Source organism: Pongo pygmaeus, chromosome 2, assembly GCF_028885625.2.
Source record: "Pongo pygmaeus isolate AG05252 chromosome 2, NHGRI_mPonPyg2-v2.0_pri, whole genome shotgun sequence".
Classification (NCBI taxonomy): domain Eukaryota; kingdom Metazoa; phylum Chordata; class Mammalia; order Primates; family Hominidae; genus Pongo; species Pongo pygmaeus.
Window position 1 is genome coordinate 56,401,910 of NC_085930.1, and position 15,546 is coordinate 56,417,455.

General features: G+C 47.1%; 1 protein-coding gene and 1 long non-coding RNA gene across 16 annotated transcripts in view; one reads left to right on the top strand and one right to left on the bottom strand.

The window, feature by feature from the left end:
* The window catches only part of LOC129033025 (uncharacterized), a 76,240-nt gene that overhangs the window by 31,412 nt on the left and 29,282 nt on the right, over nucleotides 1-15,546 (top strand). For 2 of the 4 annotated variants that reach the window (XR_008501504.2, XR_008501505.2), the window contains exons 4-5: nucleotides 12,380-12,570; nucleotides 13,382-13,707. This is a non-coding gene — a long non-coding RNA (uncharacterized LOC129033025). Of the gene's footprint in view, nucleotides 1-12,379; nucleotides 12,571-13,381; nucleotides 13,708-15,546 lie in introns of those variants that run through there. The other 2 variants (XR_008501506.2, XR_010125687.1) reach the window with 2 other exon arrangements.
* Nucleotides 1-15,546, bottom strand: part of MYLK (myosin light chain kinase) — a 280,357-nt gene that overhangs the window by 4,883 nt on the left and 259,928 nt on the right. For 10 of the 12 annotated variants that reach the window (XM_063661671.1, XM_063661677.1, XM_063661673.1 and 7 more), the window contains 4 exons: nucleotides 12,363-12,515; nucleotides 9,700-9,823; nucleotides 3,024-3,153; nucleotides 1,460-1,591 (listed from right to left, as the gene is read on the bottom strand). In XM_063661671.1, coding sequence (XP_063517741.1) covers nucleotides 1,460-1,591; nucleotides 3,024-3,153; nucleotides 9,700-9,823; nucleotides 12,363-12,515 — 539 coding nt within the window. The remainder of the gene's footprint in view (nucleotides 1-1,459; nucleotides 1,592-3,023; nucleotides 3,154-9,699; nucleotides 9,824-12,362; nucleotides 12,516-15,546) is intronic. The other 2 variants (XM_063661676.1, XM_063661679.1) reach the window with 1 other exon arrangement.

A 15,546-nucleotide genomic window follows, 5' to 3' on the forward strand; every position in this document is an offset into this window, starting at 1 on the left:
TCAGAGCTCCAGGCAAAAGTTACATAAATATCAATGAAACAATTCCAAAGAGAAAATTAAGTACAAAACAATCCCAAAGAGAAAATTAAGTACAAAATGATAATCATTATGTTATTTTAAAACATTCAAAAAGGAAAAGAAACTTCAGAAGACCCAAAGGCAATGGTAATGGTGAGAATTGCAAGCAGTGGCTCCAGAGCCTTCAGCAGAATCCCCAGTCCGAGAATTTTCATATTATCAAAGGCAGCACATCCACTTTCTTTTAATTGAGTGAGGAAAGGAAAATGACTATGGTAGGTGAAGCATTGATAAGGCACTTTGATAATATAAAGATGCAGAAGAAAAACTACTTTTTCCATTCCTAACTTTCAGTTATTTTACTCAAAAGGCATTGTCTAGTCACATTTCTGGAGAATCAAAGAAAGTGGCAGGCACAGTTTGTTCTGACTGCTGTACTGTACTATGCGGCCTTGGGAAAGCTGCCTAATAAACTTCTGTGCTTTATTTGGTCAGACCAAAATGGGCGATAACCCGCCACCCTGGTTGGCAGGTGAAAGTCACAGACTTGAAGCAAAGAGCCTGTCTTATCTTGTCCCTTCTCTTTCTAGACGGTTGCAATCTATATGAAAATGGAAACGCTTTGTGTCATCAACTTTGCTCATTTCTCAGGTGCTATGCCATGACCCCTTAAGGTCCCTTGAGCTCTGACCACTGACAGGTCTGTGGCTGCATTATTCCCAGGGGACAGATAAGCAGCCTGGGGAAGATGGCGCCGGCTGAGTGCTTTGTCCCGGGTGCCTGGCTCCCAACTGGCTTCGGTCTGAAGTCACAATGCATGCGCTCTCTGTACCTGCCAGTCCCACAACTTTTCCCTTTGCTCTGTGACATCTTTACAAGATCTAAAATGTTCCCCCTTCTCACATATGTCCCCTCACAGAATCCCCAGAGCCACTCCATGACTTAGCTATCATCTTACAGCAGAGGGACTGTAACTCAGGGGAGTTGGACCACCGTCCAAGGTCACACAGCCTGTGGATGAGTAGCAGAGCCTGCCGACTCCACATCCTATGCCTTTGTGCCAGCCTTCCTTTGAGGGCCTCGTATGGGCAAGTCACATGCTTTTCAGCAGTTTGCAAAGCTCATTTCACTAAGCATGTTCCAAAGCCAGGTAAGTCCATGCAAGGCCATTTCTAAACTTAGGTCTAGTGGCTGGTGTAAGTAGGTGAAATTTCAAATGTGCCCCCTGGAGAAGTGACTGAAGGACACACCTTCAGGAGGTGGGAGTGCAGGGCATCGCCCTTTATGAGCAGCTCCTGCTGACCCAGTTTCCCCCAAAGCTTGGTGGTTCCTCATTGTCCCCAGCTGCACAGAACTGACATCTTGCCCAGGGTGCATGGTAGGGACCCTACCATCCAGCCACACCCTATTCATGGTGAAGAGAAGCACAGCTACAACTTACCTTCAATCTTGCAGTCAAATCTAGCAGCACTTCCCTCCACGACTTCTAAATCACGAATGGTCTTAGAGAAATAGGGTTTTACATGAGGCTTTTCCTCAGCAACAGCCTCAAGGAAAGCTTGGGACACATCTTCTAGAAGACAGAGAAGAAGACCAGGTCATTTCTTCATTCCTTCTTCTCGCCTCGCCTCTAGCTTAAAGAAACTAACTTTTAAAAAAGTTGCTATGATTTAGCAAAGAAGGCAGCTTTGAGAACTGAATCATAAGCACGCCCTTCTCCTGGGGACAGGTTGGCCTGCTGCCAAATGGTTTTTGGCAGAAGAAGGAACTGTGCCCAAGCTGAGGAATTGATCAGACTCCCCCTTCCCCTTATGCTGACATGTTGAAAGAGGAAATCATCTTTAAAAAGGATTTCTGGCTGCATTTCATGCTGCTTTAGGATTCAGCTGAGGGTATCTAAGCAGGGCAGGACCTCACCAGCCTTCCTAGTCTTGATATCCCTCTGCCTTCCTTCTGCAGCAGATGTTCCACCTGCTTTTTACAAGGGAGGAGTCAGGTCCTAGCCGCATCTTCAGCTTCCAGTGGCTCTTTCTCCATGCTCACACTGCCTTCATGCTGTGTGACTGTGGACCAGGATGTGGGATTGGTTCAGGGAAAAGTTGTAACTTGGAGGGACACCTATATCTCCTCCCTCCCCTTCAGGCTATGTCTGGGTCATCTGAGGAGGGGCAGGAGTGGCTCAGGAGGGACCAGGCCTGTGTGCTGCAGTCTCTATCCCTGGTTGCGAGGAAACTTCAGAGCAGGCAGTTGCTGGCCTCACCAATAACCCTACCTTTGCTCACCAAAGGGATCTAAACTCAGATTCTCACCTGTGGACACAAAAAGCACCCGGCAGGGAGGGACAGAGGGTGTCTCTGGCCACATGAATAAGGGCCTGGCCCTGCATGCACCTGAAGCAGGAAAAGGCTGGGGCTTTCACTGAGGAGATGGACGGGACAGCATCTAAGACAGTGAGCAAGTAACTGACCCTGTTAGTCTCCAGGAGGAGACCTGCCAGTCCCAGTCTGCCCAGTTCAAATGACACGATTCAGCATCACGAACAATGCCAAAGAATGTGGACCATATGAGTTAATTTTTATTTAAAACAAAACCACAAAGATGATACAAAATAGAATATTTTATAAATCTTACACAACTACATGTAATTTTAATGTTATTTTTGCCTATTAATATAGCATATCACTTTTGCCATAAGAACAAAGGAAGATTTTAATAAAGTCTTTGTTAATTTTAACACAAAATATATGAAAAAGCATAGCTGAGGTCATCTAATTCTATTAGACAAATAACTTTCCCTCTGAAAATGGTTAAGCTTAAGGTTAAACGATTAAGAATAATTATTAGACTTAGTAATTTTCAGGGAAACCCAAAATTACTTCTGAATTTATCTTTGCAGGGCATATTAAAAAAAAAAAAAAAGAACAAAACCAACCAAAACCTCAAAATGCCCCTTTGTTCCCCAACCCTTTCTTTCTCACCAGCTGGCTGGAGAAACTTCTCCTTACCTTCAGATTCTAGTTTTTCTGCATTGAGCGGGCTGGTTGGTGACCCTGTTGAGGATTTCCTGCCACTGAGCCCTGAGATCATTGCCATAGAGGACAGTCTTCCAATGGCTCTCACAGCATTGCCCGTTTTCTGGAAAATAGACACGAGGGTTGGACTCAGGCGTTGTCCCTGGTTCCAGCTGGGTAGTGCGAGGGGCTGCGGGGAGTAGAGCCCAGGCCTGGAGGAGCAGCTGTTCCCCGGAACAAGGACCTCCTGAGAGCCGAGGTTCTGCCAGAGGAGCGAACCCAACCTTGCTCTGCTCAGCACTGTCAGTGTGTCAGAAGATGTTCAGAGAATGGAATGGGGCCTGGAACTGATGTGTGCGTTAATGTGACTAAACAAGGTCAACATGAGACAAAAACCCTTTTCATACAGTGCTTCAACTCCCATAAAAGGGATAGTTTATATAAAGCAACTGCAGGCTGAGACAGCTCCAAAGACTTATTGCTGACTGGGCCTAGCGGGGCTATTTCTCGTAAAACAATGCCAGTGATGTGATTATAATTGGCCAAGAGAATAGTTACTACAGATCCCACAAGTCCTGATGCAAAAATAATCATAATAATAATAACACAGCATCCTGTTGACCTTGGGCAAGTCACTTAACCACTCTGAGCTTCAGTTTCCTTCTCTAGAAGGAGGGGGCTGGACAAGATGATCTCCAAGGTCCCATTTAGCTCTGTTTATAATTCAGAGACTTAAAAGATTTTGAGAAACACTCTGGCTGGCCCCAGCACAAGTCTGTGATGCAGTGAAGCTCTGGAGGGGAGCTCTTCCCTGGTGTGCATTCAGGCACCAAAAGGAAGCATCGAAGAAATAAAAGGCAACGGCACTTTGCTTCTCAGTGACTAGACTTGGGAGAGGAAAGAATTTCTGCTGAAAAGGATCAGAACTTGAGATGTAATGTATTTACATTGCGAAAATTCTACCAAGCATGGGATCCCTAATAATGTACAATTGTGTCTTATTGTTTCTTATCTTTCAATAAGTTTTTCACCTTTTTTCTAAGGTTAACAGGAATGACTAAGATAAGAAAACTAAGGCACAACCAAGTCTTTCCACCCCTGCACCCAAAGCATCTTTTTTAGGCATCTAAAAGCTGTGCATCCAGACAACAGATGTCACCGCAGACTGGCTACTTGTCCCCCCGAGAGAGGAAGGAAACAGCCTCTTCATAGGCAAATGGCTTGTACTCATTGCACCTCAAACTCTGCCGGCAAAGCCATTTTCCTCCTCAGTTCACTTCACATGCTCAAGTACTTCAGTAAAGCCTCACAATTTAGGACTAGTTGGAAAGCCAGTAAGCTTCAGTAAAAAGACTGATCATTTTGAAAGTAAATAACTTCTGGGTGCTAAGGAAACATACAGAAAATTGTGTGCGTGTGTTTATGGTTAAAGAGGAGACCTACTGTGGTGAGCGGGATGACCTTACTGTCATGCCTCCTGCCGTCCTTGCTACAGACTGCTCTCATGCACTTTGGACAGACATTCCACCTTACTCTGTCCCCTGGCCATCCCTTCTCACACACATCACTCTGTATGGTGTGGGTATGTTTCTGGCCTCTGCCACCAGAGTGAGGCTGGGTCGCTGAACAGAATCCACGCAGTCCCAGGTGGAGGTGATGAGGAGGGGAAGATGGTGAGAGATGAAAACTGAACAGCTTAACTGTGCGCAGAACCACCGTGTGGCCCTGCGGAGAATGCCTCTGCAGGCTCAGGCCACGTGGCAACCTTTCTTGCTTTTCTGGGAGATGTTACTGGTTCAACCTGTTTGTTGTGCTAGCCAGAGTGTAGAGAGACCCATTTCTTCCCATGGGAGGTTACCCTGCCCTCAGGAACAGGTAAGAGGTGGTACCAGCCATGGCAGCCCTCCCTATGTAGTCAGTGTCAGACCAGCCTGCTTCCTAATCAACCCGATTCTCAGACTCAGCCCTTCTCTTCTGTCCATTCCCTTTATCCAGCACAGATTGGTTTGTCCTGGGCTAGGAGCCTCTAAACCCAGAGGGTTCATTTCCAGCAAGGGACAGGTTAGTTCTCTAACCCTAATTGCTGGGAGACCTTGTGCAAGTCAGTTCCCCTCTCTGGGCCTCAGTAGCCTGGGAACAGAAGATTCTAATCTTCCTGCAGTTCCAGACCTCTACAGAAAGACTCTGGTTTATATCCATAAACGTGTAGCAAGGAACACCTGCCTTGAGCCCATGGGCTCCCCAATTCCAGACATCAGGATTGGGACTGATCAGGACTGTCTTCACCTGTGTGGTGTGGCGAGACAATGTCTTTTTTCTTCCAGATTTTATTTCATAACAAAATGACTAAAATGAAGCTATCAGAATGAGGAAACAAAAGAGTTATGGTATTTCAGAGGAAGTAGTAAATATATTAACAAATAAATATGTCTCACATAGGGAGAACTTTTCTAAAAGATAGAGATATCCAGCATATAATTTCTAAAACACAGAAAAATATTTGGAAATTGATTTGTGAAAAAAATTGCTGAGGAAGTTATTTGTCAAAACTAGAAATGAATATATCAATATGTTCTAGTCTTCCAGTTTTATGCCTTTGAGCTGACAATTGGTTGTTGCTTTACTGACCAAAGACCTTTGGAAATTTTTGGAACATGAAGATAGCCAAGTTTTAATTTTGTAATTTCTCCCTTTTTCTTGCTTGAGGGCAATTGCCCAGGCTGGGTTCCTGTGTCGCTGGTGAGCAGTATCTGCACCAGCCTCCTTCATGCAGCACAAATTCCCTGCCCCTTGGAGAGCTTGTGGGGCCAGCCATCCTGGCTTGCCCAGGCAGGCTTGTGGAGTTTCCCAGGATTAGGGTCTTTTGGCACCAATACTAAGACATTCCCTGGCAAACATACAGCAAGCTGGTTACCCATCAAAGCCCCCCATATATACCAATAGCCCCAAGACTACAGTTTCCCCTGAGCAGTGCATACCATCCAAATGGGATGGCCAAGAATACTCCATGCTATACTGAGTCCAGTGTTTTCTCCCCTAATGCCCTTGGTCCATACTGCTGGGGTCTTTATGGTTCCCAGAAAATAAAGATGGCTACCTACGGGCCTCTGATGTCTAGTCTTTTGCTTCCAGTGTACATGCAGAAACCCTGTTAATCTGCTCAACCTACCTGCTGCCCCCATTGCTACACCTTTCCAACATATCTTTGTAAAATTCTTTTAATATAAATTTAAAATATACCTTCTTTCGGAATAACTTCATTCTAAGATGAGTAATACGATTAGTCATCTATACCCAGCCTAGCTTTGCTTGTAGGGATTTGTTCCCATGTCACTTCATTCCTTCTAGGGCTTTTTATGAAAACCACACCAGAATAACAAGAAGGTGCCTTCTCTGGCACAGCTGCAGAGAGTTCTGGGCCACCTGAGCCTGCTCTTCCCCTCTCCCTCTGCCCCCGCCCACAGCCCACTCCTTCCCATTCCACCCCACTGCACAGAACCTTGGCTGCTGCAAGAGGGAACCCCCATATTCCAAGGGGAGCTAAGGCCCTGGTGATTGCAGTTAAAATGCAGAAAATGTTTTCCTGAGGGAGCAACGTAACATGAAATGGTTAGAGCTGTTACCAGGGAAGCTACTCTTCAGGGAAACTACTTGTTGAATGGGATTTTTGTGGACAACTTTTTGTGTGCAATTTTGTGGAAAAATCATTTCCAAATGTCGCCATCTATACTAAAATATAAAATTAAGGTTCATTCTCTGAATTCTACCCTTTTCGTCCCCTGCCCTTCCAGAAAACCCTATGGCTAATAATGCCGTAAACAAGAAGAAAAAAAATTGATTAAAATATCAGCATAGGCTGGGCACTCAGCACTTTGGGCAGCCAACACAGCAGCATCGCTTGAGGCCAGGAGTTCAAGACTAGTCTAGGCAACATAGTGAGACCCTGTTTCTACCAAAGGAGAAAAAATATTAGCTGGTCTGGTGGCATATGCCTGTAGTCCCAGCTACTCAGGAGGCCGAGACGAGAAGATTGCTTGAACCCACGAGGTCGAGACTGCAGTGAGCTATGATTGTACCATTGCCCTCCAGCCTGGGTGACAGCACGAGACCCTGTCTCTTAAAAAAAAAAAAAAAAAAATCAGCACCACTATGATTCCCTGACTGATTTAACTGAAAAATTCCCTTTGCTTCCTCTCCTGTTTCCTCATCTCTTCTCTGCTTCTAGCCCCTGGGTTTAGGCGTCCTCCTGGCTTTAGTTCATCTGCAGACGTTCCCAGGTGATAAGGCTGCCCCTTAACCTATAGCTTCAGCCAAGCAATATCCACTTAGACTCACTGCTCTGAGGACTGCCCCACCCTGACATCAGCTTCCCTATCCTTTGCAGAAATATTTCTTTGAGACCTGCTGGCCACAGGATTATTAATACAGCTGACTTTGATTTTGTAGATCCTCCCCCACTTTTTTAAAAAGAATATTTGCTACTCAGATCCTAGTGGCACCAAAAGGTAAGCAGCTACAGATGTTTCAACTCACCTTGCGATTGAGGGAGGCCTGGAGACCCACCTAAACCTTCCCATGAGGGGTGTAGCCAGGAACTGACTTCCATGGTGGAGGAGCACAGCTGATATGTGCTCGGGATGGTGGTCACTTAAACTCCACACTTGTGGCCCCCATTCACCTTTGCTCCCTCTTTCAACCTCTGAGTGACACTCTACTTTTTGAGGCAACCGATTTAGTCACCTGGTGTGGTAAATGACCAGTGTTCCAGTTGCCTCCAACACAGTGATTTCCCTTTTCTTTGCCACCCAGGCAAAGTCTCAATGCCCCTGGGTCCCTTGAATATCCAGCTAAAAGACTCTGCTCCTGTCCAGCCAAGCCCAGCCGCAATGGGTCCGGCTCCCACCTCTGTGCCTTCTCCTCCACCTGTGCAGTCCTCTTCTCTGTATTCTGACTGAGGTTCCACACCTAATTCAAACTCCTGCACCTGGGAGCATTTCCTCATAATCACATCCAACTCTGGTTGCGACCAGGTCCGTTCTATCCATACACACCCATGGCTATGGAGAACTATCCAGGTAGTTTATACATCTTGGTGCGTGTTATATCCTTTCATGTCTAGTTGCTTCAGTTCCCCATTGCACTACGTGGTTCTTGAGTATGGAAACCATGTCCTCTCAATCGCTTGAACCTGGGAAGCAGAGGCTGCAGTAAGCCGAGATTGTGCCACTGCACTCCAGCCTGGGTGATGGAGTGAGACTTTGTCTCAAGAAAAAAAAAAAAAAAAAAAATGAAAGAAACCATGTCTTCTCCAGCAGCCTAAGAATTGTAATTCTAGGTCAGGAGCGGTGGCTCACGCCTGTAATCCCAACACTTTGGGAGGCCGAGGCGGGTGGATCACGAGGTCAGGAGATCGAGACCATCCTGGCTAACACGGTGAAACCCCGTCTCCACTAAAAATATTAGCTAAAAAAATTAGCGAAAATATTAGCTAAAAAAACCCCGTCTCCACTAAAAAAATTAGCTGGGCGTGGTGGTGGGTGCCTGTAATCCCAGCTACTCGGGAGGCTGAGGCAGGAGAATGGCGTGACTCCAGGAGGCGGAGCTTGCAGTGAGCCGAGATCGTGCCACTGTACTCCAGCCAGGGCAACAGAGCGAGACTCCATCTCAAAAAAAAAAAAAAAAAGAATTGTAATTCTAATTGTGGTAATAAAAATGATAAAATAGGTGATGATGGTGATAAACTGTGGTTTTGGATAATAATTTTATCCACCCATGCCTTTTATCAGAGGCAGTCTTGGGGTTAAGACTATGTGTTTTGCAGTCAAGCTCTGGGTTTGAATGCTGGCCCTTCTGCTCATTAGCTGTGTGATCCTGGATGGTTTTCCTAACCTTTTCTCTGCCTCAATTTTGTCTGTAAAGTGGGGATAATAATAGTACCTGCCTCCTAGGGTTAAAAGATTTAGTGCATAGATAGTTGCTTTAAATTGTCCCTGACAGATGGCCTACCTTAATACCTATTAGCGACTGGGATCGCTTCTAGACACTCACCATGTGCCAGGCATTGTACTACTAAAGGCCACATGAGGATGATCTCATGTAATTCTCATAATTATCACAACAATGCTGTGAAGTTGGTACCACTATTATCCCCGCTTTATAGATGAGAAAAATCCACAGCAAGGTTACGTCATTTGCTAAGGACACATGGCTATTAACATACAACCTTCCTAGATGGTGGGACCATGTCTCTGTCTTTAGATCATGTGCCCTCCTCCTTCATCATAAAGAAATGTGAGACCACCATACTACCATCCCATTCTCAGGGTTGACAAATGGACCTTAAAGTGATGTTGCTCATCCCAAGCCATGAAGACACAAAATGTCATTGGCTTAACCTGAGTAAGGGTTTACGGTCCCCTGGGGCAAAGGTGAGCAGGAATAGAGAGACAGCTAAGCTAAGAATCCATCCCATCTCCTCGAGAAAGGGACTCTGCACTCAGGACTAAGCACACCACTGTACCTTAATCAGCTGCCTAAATTGGTCCCAGACTACTTCAGAAATAAATTTAAACTTTCTTGGTGTGAGGCCAGGGCAAGCTGGGAATGAAAGTGGCTTGAACAACACAAATATGAGGGGCAACATCCCAGTCCAAACTGACCCTCGCATTACCTGCCATTTCCTTCTTGCCATGTACTTCTTCATCCTGTCCTTGGAGAGTTTCTTGGCCTCCATGTTCTTGGTATCTTTCATTAGCCATGGATGCTGAAGGCACTGCGTGCAGTCCAGGCGGTTTCTGACAGAGGCAGAGATCAGGAGATTTTTGTGCAGGAGGAGACCTCAGAGACCACTGGTTAGTTCAGAAATGGGAGGCCACCTGTCCGTGGTCACGAGGGCAGAGCCCAGGGCCCCCTGCTCCCGGACCAGCCACCGTGATCAGGATCACTGTGCTCTTCACCTTTCTCCTCACTTGGTCTGGGTCACACTAACCAGAACCAGCATGGGTTGGTGTTATGAAAGCCCAAGCACCAAGGAAGTGACTGGGCTCCATGGCCTGCTCTTGGGATCGAGGAAGAGTAAGTGCTGCAGGACAGACGTTTCTGGGATCGGCTGGCACCCTATTCCAGGGTGGCGTCATTCTGCTGCTCCCATGAGGGCTGGGGCCCACAGAGCCTAATCCTCCTTCCTGCCACCCTATCTGGAGGAGGGGAGAGTTAAACCCTAGGATAAAATCTCCGACAATCACTGAACTTCCATGTTTAATGTCTTACGGTGTTGTTGAATATCAGGTTTTTCCTGTTACAACTCAAAGAAGTAGGTCCTGCCTATAACCTATGAATTATGACTGCTTTAGAACTGCACTGAAACTCACTTCATCTTTCTGAAAGCTCTGGGGATCTAGAAACATTTTAGAGCCATTGCCTTAACTGTAACAGGACTAAGAAAGCCTAAAGAACCAAATGCTAACATACATAGAAAAATGACTGTAAAGAAGTATAGCAAAATGTAGTGATCTTTAGATAAAGGGATTATAGATGATTTAAATTTTATTATATTCTTCAAATCCTCTATACTTTTCATGCATTACTTTTATAGGAGGAAGGAATTTTTTTTTAAAGTGCTGATAGGTGGTGATTTCTGGTAGAAGAGAGGCTGGGTATAAGAGTTTATGGGAATTTAGTGTCTTGGTGTATTTGAATAAGATCAGTTCTTTGGTGAATCCATTTTATGAGCACAGAGGGATCCAATACAGCCTGTTACTGACTTAATTCAAGGTCAGATGAGAAAATAAGATATATACACACACAATACCTTGTTTACCAAATCTTCAGTGAATAAAGCTTGGAGGACAAAAGCCATCCTTGTACCAGAGTTACTGAGGAGGTTTCCATCTCCTGAGGCACCTTGGGTGTGGGGGTCCCTCATATTGGAAGAGAATTTAGACTTCCCACAGTATCTCAGTTCTCCTTGGGTCATGCCCATTTCTGATACAGACTGTGACAGCAAAAGGCTAAAAAGATCTCATTGTCAAGGAGTGTAGAATGTGGCCTCTAGGGGAGTTTGGCCCTGAACTGGCTAAAAAGGACTGAGAGTGGGGTGCATCACAGGAAAGCCTGACAGAGCCATCTGAGACACTCCAGTATTGCTCCTTCAGCAACTAACTGCACCTTCCTGCCCCGAACAGCCATTCTTCCTCGGGGGAGCCATCGGCAGCCTCGCAAGGCTGCAAAATCACCTGGGAGTGCAGAGCCTCCTGCCTGCCCTGGAGCCAGGCCCCTCCCCTTCTCTCTAGCACGTCACCCATGTCAACACCACCCTTCTTGGCAAGGCTACAACTGCTCCCTGGGATTGCCAAGTATAGCTCCAAGCTCCTCAGCACCCCTACAGTCAGACCCTGCCTCATCTAGTCACCTATTTGCAGAGTGGGTGAGCTGCCCAATAGGCCAGCTGTTCTCACCTGAGTCCCACTGCTCCCTTTCCCTGGGCAGCTCTCCCTACACATGCAGAGCCCAGGACAGTTCCTTCCAGGAGATTCTGTCTAGGCACACCCACTGCCCACCTTCAGCCAACCTCCCACTCTGGTCTCCTCTACAACTTCAAGCTCCAATCTTCTACTGAAACCCGGAGGGCTTGAGTGCCTGACCTTTCCCCACAGCCCATGCATGCTGACCTCCTACTGTTCACTTCCCTGTGTTCACAGCTGCAGCAGGCACAGGTGGGGAACCTCAACAGAGGAAGAGCTGGGAGAGGGCTAAGCCCAGTGGTCTGTGATCATAGCCTCCCTTTGGCCAGATGTTAGAAGGTACCTGGCTGTATTCAAGCAGGCAGTTATTAAATAACTGAGATATTAAAAAAAAAACTAAGCCAGAATAATAATAATAATCTGGGGATATGATCAGGACCCACAGAGAAGTTCTAAGATGCCCGTGTCCTCTGCTCTTGCTTGTTGAGAGGGTCTTTCCCCTGCAGCCCCTGAAGAGGGCTGTGGCTGGCCACAACTGTATCCAGAAAATAAGAAGGGCAGTCATTATTCATACAGAACAGCTGCCCCTCGCTCTGCAACGTGGTCAAGTGTCGCTTTTCAAGTCAGGTGTCTGAGCCTCTGAAGGTGAATCCCATGTCTAGCTCCAGGGGCCAGGGCCTAGGAAGTCGCCTCCCCGACCCACATGCACTCGGGTCTCTTACCATGCCCACCCTCCCTTCCTCAGGGAATGCTAGGAACGACCCAAGGCGGGGTGGCAAGGAGGGCGCCCCAACAGGCAAAGGAATCCCCCTTTGCTTCCCAACACTGGGCAGGGAGTAGGGAAGCAAAGACTGAAATCCCAACTCATTACTTCATATCTTTCTTCAGCAGATTGCTGATGAAATCCTTGGCATCGTCGGAGATCTCATCGAATGCCTCGTCGTCGAAGTCCCAGGTGGCTGACGTAACGTTGGCCAAGGTTTCATTATCGTTGTCTCCCATGAAGGGGGAAAGGCCACTGACTCTGGAGAGACAAGAGCAGGAGAGCAGGTGTGGTTAGGAGAGGGCGCGACGACCAGGTGAGTGCTAACTGAGGTCAAAGGCGAGGGCCGGCCAGCCTCCCCACCCCCAAACTCATGCTCTGTGGGCCTTGCACCTGCCTTTCTTCCACTTGTGGAAAGAAAAGGGGGTGTGGTTCACAGCCCTGTCTTTTCTTGGTCACCTGCCTCTTGGCACCACCTACCTGTGAGGCTGAGGTGCAGCGGGTTGGCTTTAGATTATGGGCTTCTGCAGGGTACGGGGCAGGGCTGATAAGTCCCTCTGTCCCGGTCTTCTATTATTTCCCAAAGCCCAGGCTAGAGCCTTCTCCAAGCCCCTTCCTCCCGTGCTCCTGCCTCCTCTCTGTGGACTGGGCACATGGTAGTGATCACTACTGCACCCTTCTGTCCCCTCCCTCCCACCTCTCTCCACACACCTTCAGCTCCAAGAAGAGGGCCCAGCAAATAGGAGAGGCTCAGCAAGTGAAGTGTGTGCCCAGTGGATAGGCAGACTTTGAATCAGCAATGTAGGTTCAGGGAACTTGAGGCATTTACGCCAAACTAGAAAACTTCCCTATGAGGTGCCATGGCAGAGGACAGAGTGCAGCCTCTCCGCTTGCTGGATGGCCTTGGACAATTTCCTGATCTGTGTCAGTTTTCTCCTCTAAAATGGAGAAGCTGCCATTTAACTATAGGGTGGTGACTTCTTCATCCTCATCATCATGATGGCAGCAGACATTCATTGAACTTTTTCTATGCGCCAGGCACTGGGTCAAGTGCCTAAAACAAGTGAACTCACTTAATCTTAACACTGCCCTATGATGCAGGTAATTCTTATAACTTTGTGTTACAGATGAGGGAATTGAGGCACAGCCCAGGCTCAAGTAACCTGCCCAAAGATTCGCAGCCAGTGAGATTGGAACCCAGGTATCTGCCTCTAGAGCCTGTCCTCTTAAATGCTATACTATCCTAACATTTCTGTGAAGATGAAGTAAATTGCAGTGTTCAGCACTGGCACCAGGCCTGGTCCACAGTAAGGAGGCAGTCCATGCCTGGAGATCTCATGCAGTTCTGCTGGGTTTCCTCCACTGCCCCACCAAGCTGTGAGTGCAGGAATGACTTTGTGACCAGCAGCTTAAGTCAAATAAACTTTATAAGGTAAAGAATTTCAAAACAAAATAGATCACATTTGTGGCTTATTGACCTTACCTCTCACCTCTGTGCACCTCACCTTCATAGCAACAACTCACCCCACTGTTCATGCGGGCCTTGTGAGTCAGCCTCATGGGTGTTTGACCAGCACAGTTGCCCACAGTCCCACCCTTAGACAGGCCCTGTGCTTGGTTTAATGCTCTGTTGCTGTCATCTCAAGATTCTCAATAAGGTTTGAACAAGTGGCCCCACCTTTTATGTTGCAAATTATATAGCTGTTCCTGCCCTGATCTCAGCTGAGCCGCATGAGATGGGTCTAGGGGCCAGGCGTGATGGCTCATGCCTGTAATCCCAGCACTTTGGGAGGCCGAAGATGGATGGATCACCTGAGGTCAGGAGTTTGAGGCTAGCCTGGCCAACACGGTGAAGCCCTGTCTCTACTAAAAATACAAAAATTAGCTGGGCATGGTGGCAAGCACCTGTAATCCCAGCTACTCGGGAGGCTGAGGCAGGAGAATCGCTTGAACCCTGGAGGTGGAGGTTGCAGTGAGCCAATATCGCACCATTGCACTCCAACCTGGGCAACAAGCAAAACTCAATCTCAAAAAAAAAAAAAAAAAAAAAAAAAAAAGAGAGAGATGGGTTTGGGGCCCTCCTGCCATCAACCTGTCAAGTTAGGGCTTTACCAATGTCCCTTCTCTCAAATGCTTATGAATCCATCATCATAAGCCAAGCACTGACAGCTTCAGGAGTAAGGCTTTGGTTGAGTTTGACAGAACAAACCCCACTTGAAATATTGGGAGAAAAAGCTTGCCATGGGAGGAACCCTCTGGTGAAACCTTTTGTAAAGAGAAGAAAGCTTTTACAATGTGAATTATCTCATCCTAATCAACATATTTGTGTTTCTGAATAATAGATTTTTGTGGATGGGATTTTTTTTAAAGCAAGACCCTGATTTATATTTTAAGAAGGCAAAGAGAATCATTCTCGGTCATGTCCCCATGAGGGAAGGGTGGGCATTTACCTGTCCCCAAGTCTGCACTGTTATCTGCTGCTCCTTTCTCCTCTCTGGGCCTCAGTTTCCCCTTTTTTTTTTTCTTTTTTTTTTTTGAGACAGAGTCTTGCTCTGTTGCCCAGGGTGGAGTGCAGTGGTGCGATCTCCGCTCACTGCAAGCTCTGCCCTCTGGGTTCGTGCCATTCTCCTGCCTCAGCCTCCCGAGTAGCTGGGGCTACAGGTGCCCACCACCACACCCAGCTATTTTTTTTGTCTTTTTATTAGAGACGGGGTTTCACAGTGTTCGTCAGGATGGTCTCGATCTCCTGACCTCATGATCCGCCTGCCTCGGCCTCCCAAAGTGCTGGGATTGCAGGCGAGCCACCACACCTAGCCAGTTTCTCCTTTTATACATCAAGGGGACTGGGCTAGATTTCCTAGGGGCCTCCCAGCTCTCTCTGTCTCTGTGACCCTGACCCCCATGTGGCCCATGCAAGCCCCATCAGGAAGCAGCCTATCTCTTGCCTGTCAGCCACCTGCTGCTTCTTTACATTTTCCACTGGAAACAGAGAGGGGGGATGTCCGGCAGTACTCCAAAAGATGGCAGGAAAAGCAAACAACCCTGCTGTGGAATGCAGAAAGTTCCCCTTCTGCAAACCTCCTTTCCTTATTAGGAACTATAATCCTGCAAAGATAGGTCTTAATCTCTGCAACTCTGGGCACAGTCAGGGAGAGCCTCCTTGCCTCTGGCACTCCTCCTTTCTGGCAGCCTATCCATCTGAAATACTCTCCTCACCCTGCCTGGCTCCTTGCCTGCCCAAGTTCCCCCAGCATTCTCCCTATTAAAGAGCACGTGTCTAGAATAAAAAATA